Here is a 27349-nt window from a genome sequence, read left to right on the forward strand (position 1 = left end):
AGAAATCCATCAAAAGTGCGAACATGACTTGATTTCAAGGCAGGTGCTCAGTGCTCGTTTGCTTGACTAGGTCTGAGTACCTGTAAGCACATGTAGTCTCCACGGGTGCTTACTGGAGCCGCAGAGCCCGTGTTGGCTATCCGTCTGCATGCTGGCAGGATATGCACCGACACGAGGGTCCTAGGAATGTACTGCGGTACATCTTAGCCGTCCACTAACGGTTTTGGATCAATCATAGAGTGGTCAAATGGCCCTAACCCGCTTTCATAACTGCCTAGAGAGTCACGTGCGAAGATCGACAACCATATTAGCCAGGGGTTTGGGTGGTACTGTAGTTTTATTGGCAAGCTTCTCGCTGCCGGCCGCGATTTCCGTCATCAGCGATAACCGTTGGTATGAATTGGGTATGGGACGAGCCTCCTCATAAGTGGTGCATTCCCATCTACAATGACATATGGCGGAGATAGGCGGCAAATTAGGACAGTCAGTTGTTCGGACAGCAAGAAGTTAACGAATGAAATACTGGAGCAAAGCCCGATGGCCCGGCATCGGGCCGCTGTAGCTGAGTTCGACATGGTCCGCCAGACTTCTGGGATTAAGCACCCAGCGCAATGTACCTTGAGGCGGGTAGGCATCTGCTAGGTACCCTACGCAGTAACAATTTGGTAGGTGTGGCTCGCGACATCTTGGCGTGTGGCTAGATGGGAGGAACTCAGAATTGCCGGCATTTGAACCATGCTGTTAGCTCGAGACCCGAAAGGGTAAAAGTAGTTCCTCCGATGATCCAAGCAGAAGCAGAAAAAAAAATGGCAACCATCCAGCATTTGTGCAAGGAGAGCCAGAGCTCCGCCATGGTTGATGGGCACCAAAGGTACAGTACCACGTACCTTGTGCTAATGTTAATATAGACCCCTCCACCCTGCGCCAATGAAACCCTGCTTTGAGCTGGCGAAAGCATGGCTACATGGGATGCTCAAAATCTGAGACCAGATTGTAAGCCTATTGACCAATAGGAAGCTGTGATTACCTGCGCGGAGCCAGATGACGGGATGAGCCTAAACAAGGAGCGGGCGGGTGGGCGGATGCGGGCGGCGGCACAAAAACACAAGGCAAGGAAAAAGAGAACGAAAAAAAAAAAAAAAAAAAAACATGGGCCCAAAGTAAATCACTGCTAGGACCCCATGACGGTGCCGCGAAACGCCAAGCTAAATGGTGGAGAAGGCTAGATCTGGATTTCCGAGGGTTGATAGGCATGGAATGAGTGCAAAAGGAAAAATTACTCGCTTAACAATGTACTGTGAAAATTGTTCAGACACGAGAGCGAACCTTAGATCGGCAAGGACAAGAAGGAAGCGAGGAATAGAGAGGTGGGAGCCAACAGTAGGTATGTAGAGTAACAATCGCAGGACATCCAATTGTGCGGATATGCTAGAACTAGTGTCGTTTTGTGTTTAGCTGCTCCGTATATGTGCGCAACGGCTGAACAGAAGCGGTCAGCAAGCGTTATGCCCTAGACGTTCATTTCCTTGCAGCCCCTCTTCGCCACGCACGCCGGCCGCAGCGGGCCGTGGCGGGCCAGGGATTGGTTTGTTTCGTTCTGGCTTTCTGGGCTTTGATTTTCCCTACTTTTTTTTTTCTCGTCACTCCAGAAAGAAAAGAAAATCCATTTCTCAAAGCGGGGAAAGCCAGACTTGGTACATGCCTACCCCCTTGCTACCTCGTGGGAAGAGATGGATAGTGGAGAAAACAGGCAGTAAAATAGAGGGGCGAGCCACCGGCGACGTTGCGACGTCGGGACCGGAAGGCGGGAAATGCTGGTCATTGGTTTTTTTTTTTTTTTTTTTTTTGCCCAGCTGCGTTGTCTTTTCCCTTTACTGTTCCTGTATGTCAAAGCCAAAAAGTCTGCTCCACCCGAAAAGCCCGCCGGCCGGCCGTGCCGCCCTGTACGGGGATTGCAAATTCCCCTACCGCTAGCATCCTTGCCACGGAAACCCTATCGTGGGATTGTGATTGCATGCATCGCATTCGTCGAGCGAGGTGGGTGAGCCACTGTCAAGTAGGTAAGACTTTCCCCCCTCTCAAGGACAATCCCGGGACGGAGAACCAGCGAGTTTTCTTTCTACCTTTTTGTTTCTCATGCTCATGTACGCGCGGCCGTCTCCGCTCGCTATGCCCCAAAATAAGTCACTATCATTACGCGGTAGGCTCCGACAACTCCGACGTGGTCCAGGAACGAGGCCGGATGCACACTGTTAGTGCGGGCTTTTACTTTCAAAATCCCCCCTCAAGCCTATCCTCTGCTGTGGCTTTTGATTGCCGATTTTTAAAGTCGCGCAGGGACCGTCAGCGATCGACATTCACTTGTTTCACTCTCCACGTCAATTGATTGGTGGTTTTGAGGTTTGGTCGGTTTTCTGACTAGCCAAAAAGACTGATGCGGTGACGAGAACTACTGTTTTCCGAGGGATTGGTACTAGCTATCAACTAGGCCTGCTTCCCGTAGACGATTGAGTGGTCGAGAGTGACCGAGGCGGGAAGACGGCGTCATGTCGTTGGAACGCGGGGCAGGGAATATTTGGAGATGACGGCACACCGCTGTATCGGTCAGGAAGCGGCAGCTCCCAGGGGGACATACGACATACTTGCGTGCTACTGGAGAACTAGCTGCAGACCAGACCACCTTGACAACTTTAGTAGAGGGGGCACTTTTCGAACCCATAAAAGTTCATCAGAGGTACCGTAATTAGTAGTAAGCCTGATAGGGACACGCAATTGCTCAGCAGAACCGTGGCAAGTGGAGATTCTGCAAGGGTTCCATCTTTGTTGGCGTCGTTTGTCCCAGCGGGGCGGAACCGGACCAGCTATCGAACGTTCAAACCTTCCCATCGACGGCCCGCTGCCTTACCAAACGCTCCCTGACCTCTCTTACGCGGGCAGCACAGTAACTATTGCGTGGGTGAGAGGTAGTTCAGGAAAATGCTGGTATAATGTATGATGATGAATCCATAGGTCATACAAGTAGGTTTTTGATGTCACAACGATCCGGTTTGCAACGTCCAGCGACTTCTTTGAGCCCCTTTACCGCCCAGCCCCGACGATATTTGACGGTGGCGACCAGCCATCTCGACCTTCTACTACTGTGCGTATGTGGTATGTACCCCGTACTCTCCTGCCGCTCGCTTGGTATATCTCAAATGGAAGGTGTCAATTAATAGGCCATCAGGTGCTCAGACTACTGTAAGGTTGGCAGAGACTAACGAATTTCATGGCCTGATTGTGTATTCTGTCCCCGCTACTAAGGAACGGCTGAAGTGGTCCCCAATGCTGTTAGGACTGAACAGGAGAATGCCTATGACTAGACCTGTCAATGATGGTTCGACCCTGTTTTCGCTTGTCGCTCGCTTGTTACACTCGCCGCAAAAGGCCCCTTCGGATAAACGGGGCTGATGTGGAATGTGTGTCCAATCAAACAAAGCCGACCCAGAACGAGCGCCTTGGAATTTGGCAGTAGATGGCAAACGAGCGGCGGCAACGGCAACCTGAAAGGGGAAGGGTAATGTGGGTGGGCGGGGTAAACAGTAAAAGGAGTTGACAGCGATCTGTCAACCTCGGCACGCGGGATGGGGTTGAATTACGGGGGGACACCAAATTACGTATCGAACTTGGCATTCATACGGAATAGTTGTTTTTGGTATTACTAAAGCCTGCCTGCCTGACCTTGGGTAGCAATATCGACGCAAGAAGATGGCGCCGAGACGAGGGAATCACACAACGGAATCTCCCTTCGCGGAAATATTTTCCCGATCTTCTGGAGACCGGTCTGGTCTCGTGGCCCTGAGCTCAATCAACTAGCTCCATTTCGGTACCAGTATTTCGGGTCAAACAGCGTCTGTTTAACCGTGCTGACAATCAGGTTCGAAATTCATGCCGCTTCCCAAACTCCGAGTCATTACTCTTTTGCATTTCTACCGTAGGCACTTGTAATCCCGACTCGATAGAATAGCGTTTTCAAACAATCGCGAAAACTCTCATCCGTCGGTTTATCTTATAGACGATGCTGCGGCGGTTTTAAGTTTGATGATGAATATTTGCCTAGGTTTCTCTGGCATCACCAGGCTGGACCAGCAATACAGGTGGCATAAATCCAAAAGTTATTTTTGCAAACACGTTAAAGGCCAAGCTTGGTCTTAATTTACGACTTGACACGTTACATTGCCCCCGAGGATTCCGTATTGTACTCTTCTCAACTTTTTCTCTTTACGAAACAAGCCCTTCTAGGCGGACCTATTGCATTGCCTCTCGGGAATATCCAACGTTGTAGTTTAGCGCCGGCTTAGACTTGGCCAAAAACGGCATCTTCTCGGATATGGTTTACGGACCGCGACATTAACAAAAATATGAGTTGATTGACATGCAAAATGACCTACCTCTACGACTATGTCCTTTTTTCTCCATGCTTTATGTTGTAGATTAGCTTGTCCATCTGCAAGGCTAGAAACACTGTGCATCTGACACGCACGTGGGCTTCTGGCGAACAAAAATCTTGAAATTTCTATGCACAAAGTGATGGCAATCTCTACTTTTGCGGACAATTCAGGACTGCAAATCTCAGACTGTCGTGAGGCTCGGGGCTAGATTGTTCGGCGCGCTAAAACAATTCGGTCGCACTGCACGGTATTTGGGAGCAAAAGCTCCTCCAACCAACAAAAAAGCATCGCATCATCGTCTGATTTTATTATTTTGGTGATCGCCGGGGCAGGCAAATGGTTCGCTTTGTATCTCGGCCGTTTCGAGTCAATTTATCCAATGGTGCAAAGGAGAGCCCAAGATGAATCCAAACAATGTCTTTATCCTCATCCCTCATTTCTCGTACGGCGTAATTTCGTCAAAGGGGGAAGAGCCTGCATCTTCTATTATCTTGTCATCCCCGTCTTACTCACAGACTCAATCAATCGATCCTCGCATGAGAATAATCGTTAATGGGTGTGGAGGGATGATGCTGATTGCCAAGATCGGCCTGCCCGTTATCTGGACCCAGTTCTCGTCCCATGTTGACCAGCACAAACACCCACCGACCCATCGTAGTGATCGATACCAGCATTGAAGTCTTTTCGATCTCTGGAACGTCCTAAGGTCTACTGTAATAACCTACTGAAAAATACGAGAGTTTCAAGTCTCTCATCACTGACGCGAAGCATCGGCCCGTTGCTGCTTGTCGCCTTGGCTTAGCTTGGTATTTCTGTTAGATAACTATACTTATATCTTGTTTGTTAAATTATTCTTTTACGTGGTGTTGTTCCTTACCTCCTTCCCCTTGCCTCGAACAAGTAGGTTTATGCTAGCTTGAGTGGTAGGTTGTCGGTCGCACACAAATGTGCCTAGGCAGGTTGGTCCTTGACCGGTGTGGACGGACACTCCCGCCCGTGCACAAAACGTCATTTATCCCATTCATTAGGTTCCTTATGTAAGATCTGCCCTTTTTTGGGACATCTTGTTCCGTCCCAAAATTTCCAAGGCTCAGCTTTCCCGGCCCGCACGTCAGCCCAGTCTTTGCACTTGTGCATACGCATAACAACCTTTCCCCTCGTCCCTAAAAAAAAAACCAAAAAAAAACCAACAGGCTCAGAACTGTACCATCAATGGTTGTCTCGTCTTACAAAGCCCGATGAATCAAACTTGCTTCTAGAATCACTGGATGGAGCGTACAAAGGGCATGAAAATTTGGCTAAGCAACCAAGTCAATCAATCTCTTATGTTTTAAACCGATTGTTTAAATCCTAGAGATCCAGCAAAGAGATCTATTACGTACAAGTTGCAGTGGCATGCATCTGCACTCAGGTACTGTTGTTGAACAAAGTCTAAAGCTAAGATGTTGAGATAGCCAAGATAGCAACATCGTTTAGTTTCCGGACCTGCTTTGTCTTATGTATGAACAACTCTTCGCCAAAAAAATAATGCTAAAAATCTCCAGCGGGGGAAGGCTGATTGACGCTGACACCAGCCCAATAATGCGCGTTCGTTTCTCTCGGTTGGGATGTCGGATCGGAGCACAAACTCCCGCATGTCCCTTTGAATCGCTAGTCTAGTTGGTCAATAAGTCAGTAACACTTGGCTCTCTAGTGGAATCGGCAGGACAGAATGGCGGCCAAGCCACTACCGCCCGCTCCGTCCACCGTTGGATCGCACCCGAGTGTTTCAGCAATGTCCACGAGGATGAGGGGCGACGAGGAGGCCAAGAAATTTCACTGCAAAAGATGAAGGCCTATCCTAGGTAGGGTAGAAAAGCTGCTATTACTTCCTCATTCATAATGCAAACCAAGCGGCCCGTAGTGATCCTGCACTGAACGAACTCAACAAGTGATGTTTGGGCCCCATCCTCCCCTAGCAAGGTTGGCAAAGGCCGTGCCATTCGGAAAATCATCGCCAATTGCCATATTCGGCAACAGGCAGAACAGGGAACAAGGATGTGTCAGCTTTTCAAGAAGAGTTTGTCATTATTATCCCTCAAATCCTCAAGACCCTCCCTCCCCACTCAGATTTTATCCTCCCCTTCCCCCCTCGAAGATTTTACAGTAGACGCAAACCCTGTGACCTGACGAGCACGCACCTACCCTCGCACCCGTCACCCCATCCCCGATCATCACCACACACACACGCGGCAAGCGGGCGAAAGAGAGACGGTTGGATCCACAATTTTCCTTTTTTTACGCAGCTTTGGTACTAATCACATCCACTTTCCCGCGCCCCCTCCCCGGTCAACAACCCCATTTCCCCCTTTTTTTCTCTTCGTTTTTTTTGGGCGGCGTGTTTTCTGCATCCCAATCCTCGCACCCCCGGCAAGATCGGTGGTCTGAATGCGCTGGGCTGATGAGATGGGCATGTGGAGAGGAGGGAAAGGCTGTGACTCTTCTCTTTTTCTCTCCCCCCTTTTGCCCTGGTTGCTGATTCCTGACCAACGGTTGAAATGTGTGTGTGATCGTTTTGTTTGGCTGGAAAGCTGGGTAGGTGAATGTGCCTCTTTTTTGTCACCTTTCCCACAGAAATAAGCTGGGTAAGTGATTTCTCGGGACCGGGCTGGAACATTGGAAGGGCTTGAAGGAGATTGTCAGAATGACTAGGGGAGAAAAAGTCCCCGAGCTGTTGTTTCTTGTCTGGGGTAGCACATAGCGGAGAAAATGTTGGTGGTACAGTACAGCAGTAATGCCATGCCATGCCAGCCATAAACACGGCTGCCGCTCACCAAAAGATCAAGCCACATCTTAACCAACAGAAACAAGCTTGTCATACACCCAGGTGACGCAATTTTTTATACATATTTTTATTAATAAAAAAAAAACCTATTTTCTCCTTGGCCGTAGGGAAAATGCATTTCCCCATCAGTCCATGTAACAGAAAACCACATTTATGCCGAGCCGCAGTGAATCGGGATGCGCCCCGTTACCTCTTCGGGTTTCAATTGTTAGAAGCGGCCTCGTCTGTTGGTGCCCATGGTGGAAGCGGGGAGAAAACGGACGGCGTGCAGCTGAAAAAACAAAGCGCCGTATTCTGGAAGATGCCTAGATCTAAGGATCAAACAAACATGCATGCCCTGATTCGTGGTTCTTCTGAGGAGCTGGCGACAAGGGCTTGAGGCGAAGCAAAGAACCAAAGCCTGTGAACGCCTCGCATGGTTGATATGTATACCAAGGCCGAAATTAAAAGCAAGGGATTATCGTGATCATTTGGGCGGAAAAAAGTACCAGCTTACATCTGTAGATTCCCATTATGAGAAAAGTTTGTTGAGGAGAAAGCCATCATAGAAGACATCAACTAATGATCATCCATCCGGCCACTCGCTTGACAGGCAGACAAGTAGGCACATTTCGAGATATAAAAATACTAACGATTACATATTACGTCAATTTCCTTCCGTCTCGTATCTCCCATTTTTTCACCTGCTGCACCTTAGCGGCGGCAGAGGAAAAAAAAAAAAAAGGTAGGAGCAGCGCCTTTACAGAAGAGGTCGGCTGCATAAACGATTGCAGGTTGTGCATTCGTCCCAATAATGATTTCCTCGAGGCCAAGTCGTTCCTTCAACGGTCGTCGTGTGTCCTCTAAGGCACGTTTGCCTACTGCAGCGGCCGTGCGCGAAGCGCTTACATGTTGGACGGCGGGCGGTAGAGTCATGTAAGACGTCTTTTTGTATTTATTTTATTTGTTTATTCTATTTTATTTTTATCCTTTTCAAGGCTGCTTTGCTGCTGTGCAATTGAATTCACTAGATCGTCTAGGATACGGTACCAAAGTACAGGGCGTGATGAGTAGCAAGGGGGAGGGGTCGGCAATCAACCCACCCAGCGGCCGCACAGTGCGCTTCGCTTGAGGAACATGGCAGATTGCAGAGGCTTCTGGGCTGGGCATTGCGGGTGGTAATGGAGGGGGCGTAGGTGCTGCGTTGACGGGACAAGACAAGAACGGAGAAATGCACGAACGAAAGAAGCAAACATGATGAAAAACAGACTTCCCGCAGCTACATACAGTGCAGTGGAATGGCACTACAGCTTTTGGAGGGGCGTGTGTCATGGTTAGTGATCTTGTGGAAGGAAGGACAGGGCAAGGGTGTAATGTAAACGGGTACCAGCCGTTCGAGTGGGTTACCCACTCTTATTGTCTTCTGGGGGGTCGGCCCATTTTGCCTGACCCGTCCACTCCCAATCTCACCTTTTGAGTGGGTTGGCACAAGTTTTGGGTGCCTTTGTTGCTTCTAGATTCACGCCCATCATCCGTCTCTATCCTTGCATGTTTGCCTGTTGCTTTGGCGTCTGTCTGTCTGTCTGTCTGTCTGCGTTTTGTCTGTTAGTCGTCTATTTTTTAATCTTTTTTTTTTCTCCCTCTTTACAACCTCCTCTTTTGCATCCAATGTTATCCTGTCCAGCTTCTCGTTCGTTGAAATTTGCGCCCGGCCAACCAGGCATGCATGTCCTGACCCGTCTCTTTGCTTGACAAGTCGTCAAGGGAGTTGGGAAAAAATAATAAATAAAAAAGAGAGGAACTAAAACAACGGTTCGGCGAGTTGAACCCCAGCCAGTCCTGCCTACTTTAGGACCGGACCACCTTTCACCTCGCCACGTTCACGAGGGAGTTCCCGCTTTTTCATTTTCAAAAAGAGAAAGCCTTGCCTCGTCCCGGTCCCGGCACGAGCTAGCCTTAGCATCTATCATCTGTCCCCGCCTTTCGCGTTTTTTTTTTTTTGTTATTATTATTTTGTTTTCCGCATTCCCGCCCGTCCTCCTACCGTCGAACTTCGTCATTACCAAACGCTAGGCTAGTTTCCCAGCGGATAGTGACAGGGACGACATCAACAGCTGCAACAGATAAACTATCGGGAACGAGTATTGAAGCCAGTCAGCTTCTAGATTTTCAAGGAGCAGCATTGACGGTATCGCTACCAAAGAAAGGAACTGGCAGCTATATTCAAACCATTGACCCATGACATACGGCTGTTCATAGTCACAATACGCCATCACGTCAGCAGCAGCCAAGCCCGTCTGTTGACATTAAGCCCAAAAAAGACCTCAACTTGGCCCTGGATTGATATATTGCAAAACCCCATCGATCTCAACCTGAGCGTTTTTTTTTTCTTTTTTTTTCTTCTTTTTGGTGCGTCGTGTGCACCTTTCTCAGCTACATAGTCGTCGTGGCGTGGCGTTTCTGCTCCCTCGTTTCGCCCAAGACACAAAATCAAGCGGTTCGTCCCTCTCATTTTTCTTTTTATTTATGTCTCTAGTCCCCCGTTTTGCATTCACCTCGACATTCCCGTCAGCGGCAAAACTGGAAAGGCGAAAAAGATTTGCTTTCTCCCTGAAGAGAGTGCCCAACTTAACTCAAGTTCCCAAGACAGAATAGACAGGACGGACCAGCCGGCACACCCCTACCAAGGTTCCTCCCGTGTCCCTGTCCAAGGTCCAATCCTGCCCAACCTGGATCTGGTTTGGCTTCGACTGGGGTTCCCACTCGCACGGCACGCACCCCTCGCCGTCAGCCAGCAGTAGCAAAGACGCACGGGGTCGCTTCAGCAGCGGAGCCTGTCGACTTAAATTCGGCCCGCGCGCACCGACTCTTGACTTCTTCATGTTCGTATCCCGTCCCTTTACTTTACCTACTATCCACTCCCTCCCCCTCTCACCTTGGGCTGGAGGTAACAATTGCTAAATAGCAACCATAAACATAGACCACAGACCTCGCCAGTCAGCATTGGTCACATCAGGTTAGGTCAGGTCAGCCATAGTCATCAGCTTAACAAGCAGTGCAGCATCCCTGCTTGGTGATCCCGACGTTCTGTTATCACGTTGCTTCACTGCTTCAACTCTCACCCAAGACTGTCGGCTCGTCACTATTCAACTAAAGCCAGGATTCTCACGACGCGCAGTCGGCGTTCTGGCGACCTCAGTCATCCACCACCGTAGCATGGCCGATGACCTTCGCAGACGAGGGCTACAACCCCGCGATCCACGCGACGACACACAGTATCCCAAGCAAGAGGACGACGACAGACTGAGGACTCAACCACCACAACACCATCGTTCCAACGGATCCAACATGGCCGCCGCCGGTCCTATCACCCTTCCGTCTATCCATGACTACCCTCCCACTGCTCAAAGGGGACCTCCTCCACCCCATGACCAGCCGCGGTCGGCGTACTCGCTATCTCCCACCGAGAGCGACAATGGACCTCCGCCACCCGGGCAAGCTTACCACCTCCCGCCAGTGCATGCAATCGACGGCAGGGGACCACCACAACCTCAAGACCCCAGGCATCTCCAAGGCAGTCATCGACCCGCGCAGGCCGAGCCAAGGAACCCCTATTACCCTGGACCGCCACCACCGCCACGTCAGGGCGGTTACCCGCAAGATGGTGGTTATGCTCCGGTCTACACCTACCATCAGGCACCGCCCGGGGCCATAATGGGACCTTTCGACTACCGCAACGTACCGAATGCTCAACAGGCCAGCGCGCCCAGGCAGCGAACTTCTATTGCTTGCCGGTACTGCCGGAAACGCAAGGTATGTAGGAGTCGTAAGGAGAGGCTTTTTTAGGTGCGCCCCTACGTGAAACTGACAAAACGTAACCCGCGCTAGATCCGCTGCAGCGGCTACCAAACTACAGCCGATGGCAAATGTATGAACTGCAAAAAGACTGGAAACGACTGCGTTTTTCAGCCGGTTTCTAGTGGCACGACTGCCTTTGTGCCCGTCTCTGCTATTCCTGGAGGTGTCGCACCTGGTACCCAACTCTTTGGTGCTTTTGGACAACCTCTTGGGCCTCCCCCGGGTCCCGGTCCTCACAATGTTCCACATCACCTGCAGCCTCCGCATCCGATGCAGCAGCCGCACCAAATGCAAACGCCACCTCAGATGCCACTTCCTTCGCCGACTGGAAGCTACTACGACGAGAGGATGGAGGGCAGCAGGAGGAGGCCTCGTGGTCCTGAGGACGACCACCAACATGGGCCACGCCTGCCGCCTCCTCACCCTCACCAGCAGGAGGAGGACCCCCGTAGACGCTCCCCTGCCTCTGCGCAGAGCAGCACTCCGCCAACTGTCTACCATGCTTACTCACGCAACGACAGCAGCACCCCGCCGACTGCTCCCTACCACCATCAGTCGCACCCGCTTCAGCACCTCCAGCACCAGCAAGCGCCGCCTCATCTCCAGGCTCACCACCAGCAGACTGACCGCCCTATGCCCGGTCATTTTGCCCGCCGCGACAGCCCGGGAGCCGCACCACAGCCCCCGCATATTCAGCAGGGCCCTCCGCCTCCACCGCAGGCTCCGCGACAGCCCTCACCCAACCAGGCTACTTCGCCCTCTTCAAAGGGAATCATGAGCCTGAGCGCTCTCATTGACCACAAGTCTGGTCCATCGAGCAGCGATCCTCGAGGCAACAACATTGACAACTCAATGCTCGGACGACTCAACGGCCGGCGCTAGAGGCAGCCTGATCCTGGCGAGTTGGCCTTTGTCCATATGGCAGACCCGATACCCGCTGTTGAATCTGGGCCCGAGCGGAAGCAGAAGGAGCCGAGCGATGCATGCATAGCAGCAGGCGCACCATGGAAGAGACGACGTATCTGATGATTATACTGCGGGGGAAGTTTGGAGGAAAAGAGACCGGACCAAAGAAAGTGCCAGATTTCCCCTGAGCAACCCATCACTCCATACCCAGATTGCATCAAACTCATCTCATGTTCGCCGAACGACGACTCGAGACAGTTCATCACCGACCGAGGCCGTCGAAAGAGGTCTGAATTACACAGACGGAGAGCAAACTACACCCAAGACTTGGTCAATTTTCCCCATTACGTATCTGTCACGCCCTTGTGCTTTATGACGAACACTACGATTCCCCCTTTCGTTTTTGTTTCTCTTCAATTTTTTCTTCTTTAGGCGGAGGAGTTTGACAAAAAAAGAGAAAATAGTGACTCGATGAGAAGAGTTGAATCGCCTCACGGCGGACTGCTGGGGTTCGGTTGATGATGTAAAAACCCCCTTGAATCTTTGTGTGTTTTCCTCTGGTTGATACCAGAGCCAAAGAAGCTAAGCGATCGCGCACGCGTCTTTTTATTTAAATGCTTGATTGAGTGCTTTTATTTTGCCGAATTTATGGCTGGGCGGAGGGCTTTTCTCGTCTTCTTTTGTTATTTATCACTCAATATGTACCCACTGGGGGGTCCTTGCAGTTCTTATGGTGTGGATTTGTTACTTTTTGGGATATCCCAACAGGGCTCACCTGTTAGCAACTACTACTTTGGTGTCTTTTTGGTCATATTTCTGTTTGGATGCTAGCAGGCGTCGCTTTTTTGATCGCCAGCCAAGAATGCTGAGTTTCTATGAACAAATTATCAGAGCAGAGCCTCTTTTTCTTTTATTCGTGTGTGTGTGTGTGTGTGGGGGGGGGGGGGGGGGGGGCTTGCAAACAGTTCCCCCGATGATTGATGATGTTCTCTTTTTTTCTTCTTTTTTTGTTTCTTATTTCTCGATTTATTTTTTCTTCTCACCTGGCTGTCCTGCCCAGACCAAAGAAGATAGGAAAAAGTGTTTGAGCTTTCGAGATCGGTGTCCTCACTTGCCACGATCTGTCTGTTTTTGGTTTAGCCGGTCTTTTTCTGTTTGACCTACAGCTTCTTCTTCCGTCGTTAGTATCAGCCAACATTGCCAGCGTCGGTCCAGCCTGTCTAATGTTTAGTAGCAGGTTATCATGACTAGAAACTTGATATCGAGATATCTTTGTGCCTGTCACCTTGGAGTATACGCGCGCATGGCCCGTATCGTGCTACAAAGAGCTTGTCAGTGATGTTGACCTTGTTAGGCTGGGACTGCTTTACCCCCTCTTTTCGTCCTCTCCTGTACCGCGCCTTCTTTTCGGACCAACCCAGGCATCAAAAGTATCTGGACAGCATCCGCCGCCCACCAACATGAGATCAGTCTGAACTACTTTTGCTCTCCCTTTATACCCTGCCCCTCTCCCTCTTCGCTCCTCGGTTTCTCCCCATTCGGCTCCTTGTCGTCCAATGCTCTCCCCGGGTGATGTATATGTAGGTATGCTTGTGTGTGTGGGGGGGTGTGCGTGACAACGAACTATTTGTGTCAGAGGAGTTGCCAAGAAACCCGTTTGAGAAAAAAAGTTCAAGCCCATACAAGCAAAAGCTGACTCTTTTCTTTCTTTATATCGAGCAGGTAAACTAGAGCTGAAAGCTTATCTGGTTGTTCCCTCCTTTTTTTTCCCGTCCCGGTTCCGTTTCTGACGCGCTCCACGTTCCCAAGATGACGAGACAAACACGCCGAAGTATGCATAGCCTGAGAACGAAGACAAAAAGAAAATAATAAAAAAGTCGACTGAAGATCTCAACGGGCCGGTCAGGGGCCGGTGTTTGAGGTTCTTGTGATCTCTCTGTCCTCTCTTTCTCCCCCTTACTTTCGGTTGTGCGATCCAACGGGATAACAGGTGACTCGGGCGGAACCGTGTTTTTCTTTCATTTTTTTCTTCTTTTTTTTGCTGCTTCGGTATGCGGGGGACATCAATTGCGGAAGAGAGGAGGCCAAGGGCAGAATACAAAAAAAAGAATACCCTGTCTGATTCTTCGGCTTTGAGGAGGGAATCGGACAATATGTCATTTTCCTTGGTTTTTTTGCCTTCAGGCCAAGTTCTTTTTTGTCCTTCTAGGCTTCCCCTCTCTATGAACTACCCAGGTACTTTTGCGGGTGGTGGGGGGGGGGGGGGGAGAGGAGAAGGATGTTCACCTCATCGTTAGCTGTTTCACGACACGTTTGTTGAAGTCTTTGTCTGCATCTTCGGATGTTAATTATTGACAAGTCAATTTTGTTTAGTTCTGCTATCCAAAAGAAGATATCTTCACTCCTTCATCCTACTATTCAAATGCTGTATTCGGGTAAAAACGAAAGACAGGAAAAAGAAACAACGACAAAAAGGGCCCAACAAAGTCCCTATCCGTCTAGTCCATCCCCGATCGAGGCTTTCCGGGGCACTGTACCCGTACGCCTCTATCCATCCCAACCCTTAAGCCGGTCATACACGAAAATTAAGAAGGAAAAAAAAGAAAGAAAACAAAAAGAGACATCCCTGGAATCGTTGTCAACATCTCGAACTTTCTTTTTCTTTTTTTTTTTTGTTGCCCCCTCCAAGATCCCTTTTCTGGGCTGTGCCTCTCTTTCGGTATCGGGCCCGTTCTAGGCCGGCACGGAGGTTGGTGGCGTTGTCGTCGCCCATGTCTACGTACTTGTTCTAACTTGGTCGAACACATAGTTCGCACGGCTTGTCCCGACTTGACAACCGAGGAAGCAACCGCTGTTTCGGTTTGCTTGGGATGACTTTTTAGAAACTCTACGTGGTATAGTGAGGCCTGTGTTTACGTGGTACTCCGTTTTATTTTTAATTCTTGAACCTTGTCTTGCCGGCGTGCCGTCGTGGCGATCGGGTGTTGGGCGGATCACTGGTGGAAAGGGGCAGTCAAATTTCCTCGGCATGACCAAAGGTATTTTCTGTTCTCTCGTGTAGGAAACGGTCTACCTACGTGCCCTGGTCAAGTGTTGGAGGTAGACAGCCAAGGTATAAGAGTCCCAAAAAAAGAGGGGCACACCATAAAACTCACGTCATATATTATCTAGCTCATGAATTCAACCCATACGGCGTGCATTTAGACAAGACAAACATGTAGCTTACTGGTACCTGACCAAAGCTGAAGCACCTTATGAAGAAGGTATTTACCGAAATGGTACCTATCTCATCAGATTGGATATTCGGATTGGTTACGCATGCGATGCTTGTATCTAGACTAGTCATGAGGGGGTTGGGTTCTTATATAAGGCGCTTCCACCCCGCGAACCTATCCCTCTAACCTACTTCAATCAATCAACAACATAAAAAAAAGAAGAACAAAATGCCAGCTCGTGCTGTTATTTCCATAGTGGCAGCGAACCGCTAAATTCGTAGGATAGTTGAAGAGCCAGGTATTGTCGGCAGCGTGAACCAAGACATAGCCCCCTCTAGAGGGGGACTTTCACTGATCCACGCTTAACTATGGGGAGGTACGTCTCAACCGACAAGCAGTGGTAGAGCATGGGTCTTTGGGGATGGACTGTCTGTGGCCAACATCTAGGATTGTAAGGATTCTCGTAGACAGAGCAGCCCACAAACGTGCAGAGCCATTATATCATGGTTCGGAAAGTGTTTGATTCAAACAGCTGTCCCAAGACGGCATGTCACTAGCAACTGTGCTGAGAGCTAGCGATATTAGAAGAAAAAAAAAGCTTCCACATAGATACCAACATCCAAGAACGAACCCAGCCTCCTTGTTGAACTAATAATCCCACAACCGTCCTTCCACAGAAGGAAGAACAATCTCTCCCCACTGCAAAAAACGTAATCCCGTTCGACCATCCTCCGCATACCAGAATCTAAAGCGTCTAGACTCAGAAGCCGAGGGCCTTGTTGAAGGCGGCGGCCGTGCTCGCGTCCTTTGTGCCGAGCGCGTCAGTCATGGCCTTGGCAGCGGCGCACTGCTTCTTGGCCTCGGGGTTGGCGTTGCAGACATTTGTGAGCTGGTTGCAGATGGCATTGGTGATGATGCCGGGGTTGAGAGCATCCCCCTGGCCCTTGCTGACGAGCGGGTCTGTTGGCAAAAAGGTTCCCTCGGTGGCCTTTTTGGTTTCATTGTATGTCAGCAAGACTGGAAAGTAGGTGGGCACCTAGCTAGGCAGGTAGGTAGGTGTAGGGGGGGGGGGGGGAAATAAAGAGAAATGGGTGAGATGGGGGCCCAAAGAAAAACTTACCTTGCGGCCCGGCCGGCCCGTTTGGAAGTCCATGGTAGGCTTGCACTTTCCAAAGTTTGCGCCATTCTTGCCCAAGACGCCGCCATTGCCATTGCCATTGCCATTGCCGCCCTGGCCATTGGCATCGCCGCCCTTGTTCTTGTCGTCGCCGCCCTGGCCGTTGGCATCGCCGCCCTTGTTCTTGTCGTCGGCGGCTGCCTTGACATTACCGCCTTTGTTCTTGTCGCCACCCATATTGCGAGCCTCGAGTGCCATGGTGCCGCCGGGGACGGCAGCGGCGGACACGAGGGTGGCCATGAAGACGATGAAAACGGTCTTGATCTGCATTTTGATGGGTTGAAAGTTGTTGTGTGGATCAAAGATCGACTTTAATGAATGTAGTAAAAGGATAAAGATGGATGTAGCAAAGAATGTAAACAAACAAAGTGGTGTTCCGGACAAAAATGAAAGAGATCAACTCTTGAAAGAATGTAAAGGAGGCTGTTGGCTTGGCTAGTTGTTGGTGGATGGAGAGGAAGCTAGAGAGAAGATCTGGAGAGGATTGGCACGCCGTTCTTATACTCGAGCCTGCCCTCAGACCATCAAGGCCCTCGCACACGAGACCTGGGATCACATCTCCTAGCCACCGTCTTACCCATGTTTAGGATTTCCCCTCGTCGATGTCCAAAAGCCCACAACGCGTGGTCATTAAGTGCCGCCAGTGGTCCGGGTCGACAGGTGCCCGCCAATCAATCTCAGGGATCTAGACTCTTGACAGAAAGTGGGCCGACGTGGTGGCGATGGAGGTCGAGCTTCACGCTTCGACGACAACATACTACAATTAGCACACTACTGTTACTACTACCGCGTACAATCGTGACGGCGGGATGCGAGAGGAAGTACAAAGTCATGTGCTGAAAAAAAGTAGCATAAAAGGTCACTAACTGCTTGCTAGCACCTGACCTTGAAAAAAGAAGCAGACGTGCTGGGCACAACGGGTCAGATGTATGAAAATCGCAAAGAAAAAAAAAAGAAAAAAAGAGAGATCCAAGACAAGTGATTCTGAAGTGATAGGAGTCGTATCACATACAATCGTTGCTTTGTGCTGCATTCAGGCAACAAGCTTGAAAAGCAGACTTTACAAGAGTGTTCATGGCAGCAACAAGATTGAAGGCGTTATCTTTCGAAATGTGACGTGTGGCTGCTAAGCTGATGTCTTGGAGTAGAAACGACACAGATCAAAGTAGTGGACGAGCCAAGGTGATCTGTACCCAAGCTTCCAGGTGTGGGTGAGCCCTTGGATTCCTGCCAGGGGTCACCCCTCGACCTCACGTACAGTATGCTTGGGTTCATGCTGATTTTTTTTTAATTATTTGAGGAGCAGAATACACGGCAGTTAGGGAGAGCGCTGCGATCATATTCAGCGCTCCAGCAGAAAAGATTAATAGTTGTTAAGAGTAGGCACATCTTTGACGCACACAGAGATGGAGGCAACTGGGTACTTCTTTCGTCGACGGGCTCCGCTGAATGATACATACACAAACTTCCGCGCTATCCTGCACCCTTCTCTAGCTTCACGCAGTGGCCGACTTTTGAGTTGCGAACCCATCTCAAGATGCATAAATTCTTTGCTTGTCGAATCTTCAATCGTAGTTTAAACACGTGAATGGCTTCATACAAGCTTTTAGCCACTGGCTTTGCCAACTATAAAGCTGGGTCTTTCTCCCCCCCCCCCCAAGCAAGATGATCATTCGGTTCCCTCTCTTCCCAATCTTGGATCAACACTACGACCCTCGTCCCCATACACCCAGCCTAAAAAAGCGCTTCAACCCATCTTTTTCACCATGAAGAGTGTGCCGTACATGTTATGGCTCTGCGTCGCCATCGCCTCGGCTTATCCCACCCGTGATGACACCGTCAACATCGCTGCCAGTCCCGTGTCTGCCGAGGCGCAACCCGCGCAGACTATCGCTCCCGTGCCCGAGGACTGGCCCATCAAATGCGCGACCGACCCGTGCTATACCGCTTGCACGGGCTGGGCGGAGTTCTTTTCAATGGGAGGCGGCTGTAGTAAGTATCATTATATATCTTGCCTTGTCTCGCAAGCTTTTTCTCTTTTTCTTTTTGTTTCCTTCGTCTCCCTCCTCATCAAACTAATTACGCAAAAAAACACAACTTTGCTAGGGACATGTCACGAGGCCCATCGGCACTGCTACTACTGGGAGGAAAATTAAACAAAACTGCTCAAAAGTCCCTTCCCTGGTTATGTGCTCCCGTCATCGACTTCGTTTGTCGGTTTTGGACCCCACTCCGTTTTCAGTACGGATAGAGCATAGCCTTGTGGAAGCAGCACAAGGGGCTGCCGGGAATGTTGCGACTGCTGGAGCATCTTACTAGCCTTGAACATAAAAAGGCAGAGGGAAAAAAGCGGAGGGAAAAGAATATCACATGATGGGAACAAAAAGGGGAAGAAGTGTAGTAGTTGGTGGCAATGAAAGTATAGGGGAATATTTTGACTCTATGCCAGCATCCCAATTCGTGTAAGAAAAGGTTGGCCGCACGGATTTCAAGAACTGTCAACTAGACCTGGCGGGTTCCAAAAGAACTCTGGACATCAGTACTCGAGCCGTAAAGTCGACTTAGTTTTACCCAAGAGAGTTCTCCATCTGCAACATAAACTTTGAGTCGTGGCCGCCAAAAGTCTAAGATGCAGGCCAAAAACCTCATCTTGAGAAGAGTGAATTCGTAAAAAAAGACACCAGAGGCTAAATAGTGCTAGCTAGTATGGGTCATAGTCATGTTCTCCCTGCCTACCAAGCTGCTCGATGTTACCAGCCACAACCTGAACCTGTGTGGAAGAAGAGCGGTGGCGAAGCTGAGAAGCCAAGCATAATGCCTGCGGCCATCAATGTCGGCTTAGTATTTAGTTTGGTAACAATCCCTTTTCCAACCATGACTGATGATTGGCTACCCCAGATTGGGACAATGAGGAGACGAGCAAATAATTAGGTGCCAAACATTTGCGCGAACAGGTACCAAGATATTGTCAAGAATTATCAAAATACAATTGGTCTTTTTTTTTATGAGTAGAACTAGCATGGGTGACAATTAACCCTTATAGCATACAAAAAGGAAATCGGCTTCATCGACGTCGTGTAGAATAGCTTAATGAAAAGCACAGTTGGGGGGTTCGTGACAATAATAGGAGAGTCCTTAAGATAAGGCAGTAGAGAACAGACCCAACTAAAAAAAGCAGAGGTCCGACTTTTGAGACAGTTTGTGAAAGAATGGTTGAGCGAATGTCGTTTTGGGGAAAATAAGGTTAACGAGAGTCGAGAAGATGTGTTTGGATGACTTGATACTGTAAAAAAAATAGGACAATAAAGTCACCAATCAAGCGCGAGACTTGACGGTACCCGAAATGGTCGGGGTTGACGCGCCAGTGTGCGAATGGCTGTGGGACGCAAGCAATCCCCTCTTATGGAGAGTTCCAACGTCATGTTTACCATCGCAGCAAGCACGGACGTTCTCCAGCCTTGCAGATTCACGATCCTGAGCCTCATACATGAGTCTCAGGTCCTCCGCGCTATCGTGAACCTCATTGGTCTCGTATATGGTGCCACGCGGGTGCTGGACGGCACCGGCACTGCGGCTTCTGAGGCTGCCAAAAGTGCCCGAGATAACGTGGCTGGACTTCCAGTAACCACTGATCCGGCCCATAGTGCCCAGAGCCGGCCTCTGTGAATTCTGCTGACTCTCGTTCTTCTTGGGCGTCTTTGTCAATGTCGGCACGTCATACGAGCTGCCATAGGGAGTGGGAGTCTCGTTGCGAGGCGTCCGCGAAGTGTAGGATGCAAGCGATGGTGGTGGACGAGGTGTGTTCGCCCGAGTGCCAGCCGCGGCACGCTGTCCGTATTGGGGGTTGAACTCGTCAACATCCTCGCTGGTGATGTGCTCCGCCATCGATTCCGTGTCAATTTGGCCTTCAGTCTCAGTACGGAGCAGCAGATACGAGAGTGCGTTGAACCAGGTTTCATGACGCTGGCCAGTTGTGCAGGTGAACTTGATAGCACGGCCGGGTGACAAGATGGTCAAACTCTTGCGGTGAAGGCCAGGTGGCATAGGGTTATCGTCGGTGCAAACCCGGACGGCCTCAATGGGAACGCTCTTCACCCTTGCCTCTGACCGACCAACCGTCGACGGGTCCTTGTCACTCCAGTACAGCGTCCTGGTGTAGGGGTGGACCCAGAAGTAACGGCGATGGCGGTTCTCGGAGAAGTCCCCACGGCCGGCCTTGCGAGTGTACTTCCATAGGTATTCACCAATCATTGTCTGCGTGATTGCCTGGATCATACGAGGATCCGTGTTCGGCCCGAAGCCGTGCTCCTGCATGCCTACCGACATGCCATTTTGCATGTTAAACCGAGCATCGACCTCGGAAACAAAGGACGACATGGATGACTGCCTGCTGTGTGCAGTGATGCGCGAGGGCGACTGAACCTCTGCCGTGCCGAAAGCCGATCCAGTCCGGGCCGGCCTGGGAGTTGGTGTACCACGTCCCCCAGAGATTATCGAGGCGGGCGACATGGGTCTCTTAGACCCGTTGGGCGTACGGGGGCGCTGTTGGTTCTTGTATGCGGATGCCGGCAGCAAGGGAGGACCCATGGTGGTGATGGTGCCAGGGCCGCCTTGCGAGGAGTCTGTGCGTGCGGCCTGGATGACCTCCTTGTGGTTCGACGGCAGCGGCGGAAGGTTTTGGGAGTGGATCGACGCGTGCCCGCTTGCAGCGCTGCCAGGTCTCTGTCCATCCAAGTCAGCGTCGACAGGCTTGACTCTGTGGTGGATGACACTGCTAAGGCTCTCTTGTGACCTCCTGATGCGGACAGTTCCAGGCGTGCCGACGCTGGTGCCGAACGAGTCTGTCTTGTAATGAGAGAAAAATGGGCTCGTGGGGGTGCTTGCCTTTGCCCGCAGGGCCATGATCTGGTCAATCGCCTCCGATGTTAGAGAGGTCTGGGCACCTTGGTCGGTTGTAGGCACAGCCTGCTTGCGGACAGGCTTGGCGTTGACATTGGAAGGCAGCTCCTTAAGCGGTCTTTGCGACTCGGGAGTCTCGACGCTTGGCGAGGCACTCGGGGACTGACGTGTCTCGTCCTCCGCAATGATAGGGGTCGAGGGCTCTCTGACCTTGCTCTTGCCACGAGCCAGAGAAAACACGCCATCGATGGGGGTGACAGGTCGTTCGTCATCACGGGGAATGATGAAGCCGTTACGCTTAGGACTACGGGGTGACACTGGCTCCGTGTCCCAAGTAGTAGTGATACTCGAATAACCGAGTGGTGCAACGGCACGCAGTCGCTTGGCGGGAGGCTCGATTGGCTCCACCTGCTCGCCCAATATGGGTGACAAGGAGAGCGCAGCCTTTTCGGGCTCCGGAATGCTGACGGGCTCAACAACCGCAGTTGCAATGGCAGACATAGAGAACATAGCCTTCTCGGGCTCGGGGATGCTGACGGGCTCGACAGTCTCAGTTGCGATGGTCGATAGTGAGAGGCTAGGCTGGACGGAGGCGATGGGCTCAACAAACTCGGTGACGATTGTGGACATGGAGAGAACAGGATCGACATTGGCGACAGGTTCAACTTGCTCAGTTGCAATTGTCGAGATTGAAAGCTCAGGCGGAGGAATCTCCAAATCCGCCACAGGGTCCACGTTTTCGCCGTAGATAGACGAAAATGCAAGGACAGGAGGAATCTCAGCCAAAGGATTAACGATCTCGCCCGAAATCGCCGAGAATGATAGCTGTTGCGGTTCCGGAACAACAGCATCGGGTACCACAGGATCGACGGGAGGCAAGTCGAACTGGGTTTGGATAGTTGAGAAATCGAGGGTAACGGGAACCGATACAGGCTCCGCAGGCTCCTCGTTTGGTTCCGAGGTCTTCTTGGCAATAGCCCCGAGGGCAAGAAGGTCACGAGGTTCAGCTACAGGCTCACGCTCAGGCTCAGCAATAGGCTCGACCACAGTAGCAGCGATGCTCGAGAGGCTAAGGGCCGGAGGAGTCGCCGATGGCACTTCGGGTTCGCTAAGTGGCTCGACCTGCTCCATAGAAATGGAGGAAATAGTGAAGACCGGAGGCGCGCTCTCAGGCTCGCTATGTGGTTCAATGTGTTCGGCCTGAATGCTAGACCAGTTCAGAGCTGGAGGCGGCATCTCGGGTTCACTGACAGGCTCAATGCCCTCGGCCACCATGGTCGATATGCTGAGTACAGGTGGAGGTGTCTCAAGCTCGGGCTGGGGCTCGATATCTTCACCAAAGACTGATGAGATAGTAAGTGCAGGGGGAGGAATCTCAAGCTCAGCCTGGGGCTCAATAGCCTCACCAAGAACGGACGACATGGTAAGTGCAGGCGGGGGGATCTCAGCTTCGGCCTGGGGTTCGATAGCTTCGCCAAGAACTGTCGAAATAGTAAGAGCGGGCAGGGGAGCTGCCGGCTCCTCATGCGGCTCAATGCCCTCTGCAGAGATGCTGGATATGCTGAAGAAAGGTGGTGGGATTTCGATCTCGCCACGAGGCTCAACGTCCTCGGTTTGGATTCCTGAGAAGCTGAGAGACGGCGGTGGAGGAGGCATGACTTCAGGGTCGCTCAAGGGTTCAATATTCTCTGCCTGGATTGAGGAGTAGCTCAAAGAGAGCGGCGGCGTCAGAATAGGGATAGGTGCGTCACCAAGGCTGTAGGCGGGCCTCGGAGGCGACGGGAATCGAGCAAGTTCTTGCTCCATGTCCGGATCATGCTGTGCGCCCGCATCACTGTAAGAAGATGTCAACATGGACACGGGTCTCGAATCGAGCCAAGAGGTCTCGCCATCCCGGATAACCGAGTTCATCGAAAAGGGTCGCTCCTTGAACCTATCCATAGTGTCCGACGCTGGCTCGATACTAACGGGCTCGGTCATCATACCGCTAGAGACCATAATGGCCTTGGGCAGAGGGGGCACAGGGGGCGTAGACCCAGTGCGGCGAGTGACAGAAGCTGGGGTCATGGACCTCACACTCATGGACCTGACACTGCGCCGGCTAGGCGTGGCACCATTGTACGACTCGTAATCGCTGCCATCGAGCTCACCCAGCTCAGCAAAGAGGCTCTGCCCAGCGGCCTGCGGCGTTCCAGTGGCACTGCTAGTGGCAAAGCTGGCGGGACTGCCCGGGTAGTTGGCAGGGCTGCTAAGCAGGTTGGGCTCTTCGCTCGTCTGTCGAGAACGGGAGCGAGAGAATCCACTGCGGCTGCTGCGGCTGAAGCGGTTGCGCGGCCTTGATGGCATAGTAGTGGGCGTCTTTGTGAGGTCAGATCCAGTATAAGTGTAGTCGTCGTCCTCGTCAGAGGTGGACGCTGTGCTTTGGTACTCGTAGCGGGTCTGGTTCTGGTTCAAGGCCAGTGACGGGGGCCTCTTAAGCCGTCCTAGACCCCTCGAAAGACTCTCGGTCTCAGTTGCCTCGTCCGACATCTCCTCAGCACCCGTCTGGAAATCCTCAGTCTCAGTAGCGCGTTCGTCGTTGGCCGTCTCAAAGGCCGCATCGCTGGTCTCGTGAGCTGTATCAAACTGGTCGCTACTGGACTCAACAACAGTAGGCATTTCACTAGATCGGGAGCCTCTGAAGTTCGTCACGGGCCGAGTAGGGCTCATAGGATCACCAGGCTGCTCCTCCCAATTAGGATCCTCGAGATAAATTTCGCTGCGACTGATGCGGGCTTCACCAAGTTGTGCAGGGCGGAAGGGCTTCTTGAACTCGCGAGAGGCTGTCTTGCGGCTAGGTCTGTTGCCGCTAGAGGGATCACTCCTGGCCTTCTCAATTTCATCACGTGCATCTTGGAGCATGCGCCTGAGTTCGAGCTTCTCGGTCTTCTCACGGTGGACGTTGGTGCGAAGACTCTGGATTGTGCGCTGAGCGTGGAGGAGCGAAGTTTTGAGGGTTTCAGATTCCAGCATAGAGTGTCGCGGTGTGCCCTTGACGGGGGAAGGTGGTGGGGAATGTTCAGGGGTGATGTTATCATTGGCAGTCTCGAAGTCCTCGTCGCTCAAGCCTGAGGCGGCTTCCCGCTCAAGCATCCTTCCTCGTTGCATTGAGAAGGCCTTGGCGAGTTCCTGGTTCTGGCTGGTAAGGTCCTCGATCTTTCGCTGCATGGTGGCTCTCTCGGTGTCAGCCATAGCCATGTTCCGCTTGGCAGTTCCAAGCTCGATGTCGTGATGCTTCACAGCAGCAGCGTGGTCCTCTACGAGTTTCGCATGAGACACCTTAATCTCATCCAGTTCCCTTTGCGTGGAATTCTTCTCTGACTGTAGCGCGTTCAAAGCCTGGTTAAGCTTCTTCTCACGGTCGGCGGCCTCTTTTTGTGACGCAAGCAGTTCATGCAACTGTGTTTCAAGGTTCCAGTTCTCGTCCTTGTAGCGGTGCTCGCTTTCATCCAACGTCTTGACCCGCTGTTGGAAGGCCTCAGACTCGGCCTCTAGCCTTGACTTCTCCACCTTGATGTCCCTAAGCTCTTCATCGCGCTCAGAAAGAAGAGCCTGCAAGTTTCGTACTTGTGAAATCAAAGATGTGCTAATCTCTGCAGCGAATTCAATGTCGTGGATCCTGTTGGTCGGCTGATTCCGGAGCTTCCTGTTCGGCACGCTGAGCTTGGTTGGAGAGCCTGTAGCCTGGCTCTCGAACTTTGAAGGGCTCACAGACCGCTGTAGTGCAAATGGTTAGTAACATGATGTGGAAGGCAAATGTCCTGACATGATACTTACCCTACCACCCTTGCTTTCCGGCGCGAAGGGAGAGCCAGTCGCGAGCTCATTACTAGGAATTCTCGGCTTGGGCAGGAAAGCCCTCGCACTTTCCCTGGCCACCTCATTGTAGTCTTTCTCGATATCAAACAGCTTCTTGCGTAGATCAGGCGCGAGCTCTCCTTGAGCCTCGACTTGTTCTACTTCGCGAAGACGCTCCTCAAGCTGCTTGCGTTGCGCGACGAGGGCGTTTCCTAGCTTTCCAGCTTCCTGCATCCGCCGGTCGGTCTCGGCCAGGTGAGCCTCGAGGGCACGTTTCACCTGTGTTGGTGACGAGCCAGGGTCAAGAGCGAAGAGATTGGAATCAAAGTTTGAGTACCGCAGCGGGTTCGCGTTGGCTGTTCCGGGAGTAACAAAAGGATCGTTCATTTCGCCGCCACCTCCTCTGGCCCCATCGGGCAGGGGAGAGGCCCGTGAGCCTGCCATGATGGGCAAGATCAGTGCCTTCTTCCGGTGCCGATCAGTGCGGCGATACGGCGACCATCAAGCGTGTTTGAGGTGATGCGACACGCGTTGAAGATGACTTGTTCAGACCCGGGATGTTGGTCTTTCTCTCTTCTCTATAAATCGAGTGTATATGCAGTTGGTAAGTGCTGTTGCGAATGCAGACCCGGCTGCTCAATCGAAGGAGCGAACGTGTCGGATTTGTGGGTTTTGTTTGTTGTCTCCCTTGTTTGTAAACAAAGAAGATAGCGGTCTTCCGCGAGGGCCGAGCGGATGCACGAGCAATCGATCGACCTGCAGCAAGCACAGCCACTAAAAGCAGAATGGGTCCAGAGTCCTGGAATGTTGATGCCAAACCCGTATGTTCTCCAGAAGACGCGACCAGAAAATGATGGTCGGATGGAGAATGGGACGATGCAAGATGTCTTGCTTCGCCTGGTGCGGAGAGAGCGGAGGTGCAACCTGCTCCAGCTGCGCGACAGATTGTTGTGGTGTGCAGGTTTTGATTGGAGGGTGTGTGCCGTTGATTGTTGTTTTAATTTTTTTGACGCGACCAATCCGGTTGACAGGCGCTAAAAGAAGCTAAGTGCACCCAAGTCGGTCCAACCAGGCACAAGATGCAGCTCGGAAATTCCAGCGCCACCCAGAAAGTGATCGTAATAGAAATCAGGAACCGAAGATATCGCAAACGAAGGTAATGCCGCAGGGACGAAGAAACAAAACAAAAAGAGAGTGAAAGAGAGATATGACTCCTGGAGAAGGGTTACAACGAAGGACAAAGGTCGGGATATTACAATTAAGACTAGACACCGAAACTTAACATCGACCAAAATACATCCGCACCAAATTAGAATGGAGGCAGATTATTCATTGGCAGAGGCAGAAACGGCCAGCCCGGGATCCAACCAAGCAGTGGAGTGCCAAAAGAAGGGACTGCCCGACGGGAAGGTTTGCGTCTCGAACTGTCTCAGGGGAGTACAGCGGACGGGCGGGATGGGAGGAAGAGAGGAGAGAGAGAAAGAGAAGGGAAGATTAGGAAAACAACAACAAAGCGAACAATAACTTTTTTTTTGGAACCATACAGGCAAGACCCCAGCCTGGCTGTCAACAACATTTGGGGACCTGCACGGCACAGACAACAAGAACCAGGCTTTCCCCTATGAGTGAGCTTGCACAGGCACACAATGTCCCACCGATCCATCGACCGTCCATCTCCGGAAGGTGGGACTGCGGCAGGGATATTGGTCCAGACGTCAGACGAGAGCTTGACGGTGTGCGAGGGTGATGGGATGGTAGGCATATGGAGTTGCAATCATCAATCTTATTTTTTTTTGGGTAACTTGCGCACCAAATAGTTTGAATGCGTGTGGTACAGGCGGACGTGAATTCGCAGCCACAAATTCATAGTCGTCGTGCTACAATAAGGCATACTACAGGACTTACCACAAACATAGAGCGCCTCTGCCCCTCTACACATTTTCTTATTCAGAGGCAAATGGATTTGGATTTGGACACAAATAAGGGTTTGCTGCTTGCTTGCCGTATCTGTACTAACCTGTCAGCAATTCCATGAGCGATTTCAACTCAGTTGGACCAATAGTTTTATGCCTTGCCTTGGAAGTTAAATGATTCATTCATGCGGCCACCGTTGACATTTAGATGTTTCTTTTCCAGGAACTCATCTGCAAGCCGTTCCGCCTATGAGCTTAATTAACACCAAAAGTAACCACTAACGGCCTGCAGGCGGAGATCAGACGTCACACAG

The 27349-nt window shown here is 51.3% G+C and overlaps 7 protein-coding genes across 8 annotated transcripts; 3 read left to right on the forward strand and 4 right to left on the reverse strand.

Moving 5' to 3' along the window:
- Window positions 1-447: 447 nt before the first annotated feature.
- On the forward strand, window positions 448-3447 carry MGG_14995 (uncharacterized protein; the record flags this gene model as incomplete). Its single annotated transcript, XM_003720690.1, has 10 exons — window positions 448-627; window positions 1014-1074; window positions 1313-1380; window positions 1456-1585; window positions 1894-2037; window positions 2205-2251; window positions 2504-2693; window positions 2784-2956; window positions 3023-3150; window positions 3216-3447. 10 exons carry the CDS (start codon window positions 448-450, stop codon window positions 3445-3447), a joined length of 1353 nt encoding a protein of 450 aa, XP_003720738.1.
- Window positions 3448-5181: 1734 nt separating this feature from the next.
- MGG_17906 (uncharacterized protein) lies at window positions 5182-5439 on the reverse strand (the record flags this gene model as incomplete). Its single annotated transcript, XM_003720691.1, has 2 exons — window positions 5182-5229; window positions 5305-5439. The coding sequence occupies 2 exons, from the start codon at window positions 5437-5439 to the stop codon at window positions 5182-5184; spliced, it is 183 nt and encodes a 60-aa protein (XP_003720739.1).
- Window positions 5440-9223: 3784 nt separating this feature from the next.
- Window positions 9224-12935, forward strand: MGG_02962. Of its 2 annotated transcripts, XM_003720693.1 has the most exons (4): window positions 9224-9727; window positions 9881-10112; window positions 10211-11043; window positions 11119-12935. In XM_003720693.1, exons 3-4 carry the CDS (start codon window positions 10447-10449, stop codon window positions 11968-11970), a joined length of 1449 nt encoding a protein of 482 aa, XP_003720741.1. In that variant the 5' UTR covers window positions 9224-9727; window positions 9881-10112; window positions 10211-10446; the 3' UTR covers window positions 11971-12935. The 2 variants fall into 2 exon arrangements, with proteins under 2 accessions (XP_003720741.1, XP_003720740.1); XM_003720692.1 differs by lacking the exons at window positions 9224-9727; window positions 9881-10112 and having other exon boundaries at window positions 10126-11043.
- Window positions 9271-10112, reverse strand: MGG_17907 (uncharacterized protein; the record flags this gene model as incomplete). The annotated part of the gene is made up of 3 exons (XM_003720694.1): window positions 9271-9358; window positions 9478-9527; window positions 9897-10112. The coding sequence occupies 3 exons, from the start codon at window positions 10110-10112 to the stop codon at window positions 9271-9273; spliced, it is 354 nt and encodes a 117-aa protein (XP_003720742.1).
- Window positions 12936-15714: 2779 nt separating the features above from the next.
- MGG_12551 (uncharacterized protein) lies at window positions 15715-16833 on the reverse strand. The gene is made up of 2 exons (XM_003720695.1): window positions 16330-16833; window positions 15715-16197 (listed from the first exon to the last, which is right to left on the reverse strand). Exons 1-2 carry the CDS (start codon window positions 16654-16656, stop codon window positions 15970-15972), a joined length of 555 nt encoding a protein of 184 aa, XP_003720743.1. The 5' UTR covers window positions 16657-16833; the 3' UTR covers window positions 15715-15969.
- A 1319-nt stretch (window positions 16834-18152) lies between these two features.
- On the forward strand, window positions 18153-18542 carry MGG_12552 (uncharacterized protein; the record flags this gene model as incomplete). Its single annotated transcript, XM_003720696.1, has 2 exons — window positions 18153-18378; window positions 18493-18542. 2 exons carry the CDS (start codon window positions 18153-18155, stop codon window positions 18540-18542), a joined length of 276 nt encoding a protein of 91 aa, XP_003720744.1.
- Window positions 18543-19328: 786 nt separating this feature from the next.
- MGG_02961 (anucleate primary sterigmata protein A) lies at window positions 19329-26657 on the reverse strand. The gene is made up of 2 exons (XM_003720697.1): window positions 25102-26657; window positions 19329-25041 (listed from the first exon to the last, which is right to left on the reverse strand). Exons 1-2 carry the CDS (start codon window positions 25564-25566, stop codon window positions 19702-19704), a joined length of 5805 nt encoding a protein of 1934 aa, XP_003720745.1. The 5' UTR covers window positions 25567-26657; the 3' UTR covers window positions 19329-19701.
- Between the last annotated feature and the right edge of the window lie 692 nt (window positions 26658-27349).

This window comes from Pyricularia oryzae, chromosome 7 (assembly GCF_000002495.2).
Source record: "Pyricularia oryzae 70-15 chromosome 7, whole genome shotgun sequence".
Lineage (NCBI taxonomy): Eukaryota > Fungi > Ascomycota > Sordariomycetes > Magnaporthales > Pyriculariaceae > Pyricularia > Pyricularia oryzae.

Excerpts from the sequence above, each read along its gene's own strand:
- MGG_12551 (XM_003720695.1), bottom strand. The coding sequence starts at position 16,656 with ATGCAGATCAAGACCGTTTTCATCGTCTTCATGGCCACCCTCGTGTCC. Across the intron at positions 16,198-16,329 it reads CGGGCCGGCCGGGCCGCAAG|GCCACCGAGGGAACCTTTTT; the intron begins GTAAGTTTTTCT and ends GAAACCAAAAAG.
- MGG_02962 (XM_003720693.1), top strand. The coding sequence starts at position 10,447 with ATGGCCGATGACCTTCGCAGACGAGGGCTACAACCCCGCGATCCACGC. Across the intron at positions 11,044-11,118 it reads GGTACTGCCGGAAACGCAAG|ATCCGCTGCAGCGGCTACCA; the intron begins GTATGTAGGAGT and ends AACCCGCGCTAG.
- MGG_02961 (XM_003720697.1), bottom strand. The coding sequence starts at position 25,566 with ATGGCAGGCTCACGGGCCTCTCCCCTGCCCGATGGGGCCAGAGGAGGT. Across the intron at positions 25,042-25,101 it reads CGGAAAGCAAGGGTGGTAGG|CGGTCTGTGAGCCCTTCAAA; the intron begins GTAAGTATCATG and ends TTTGCACTACAG.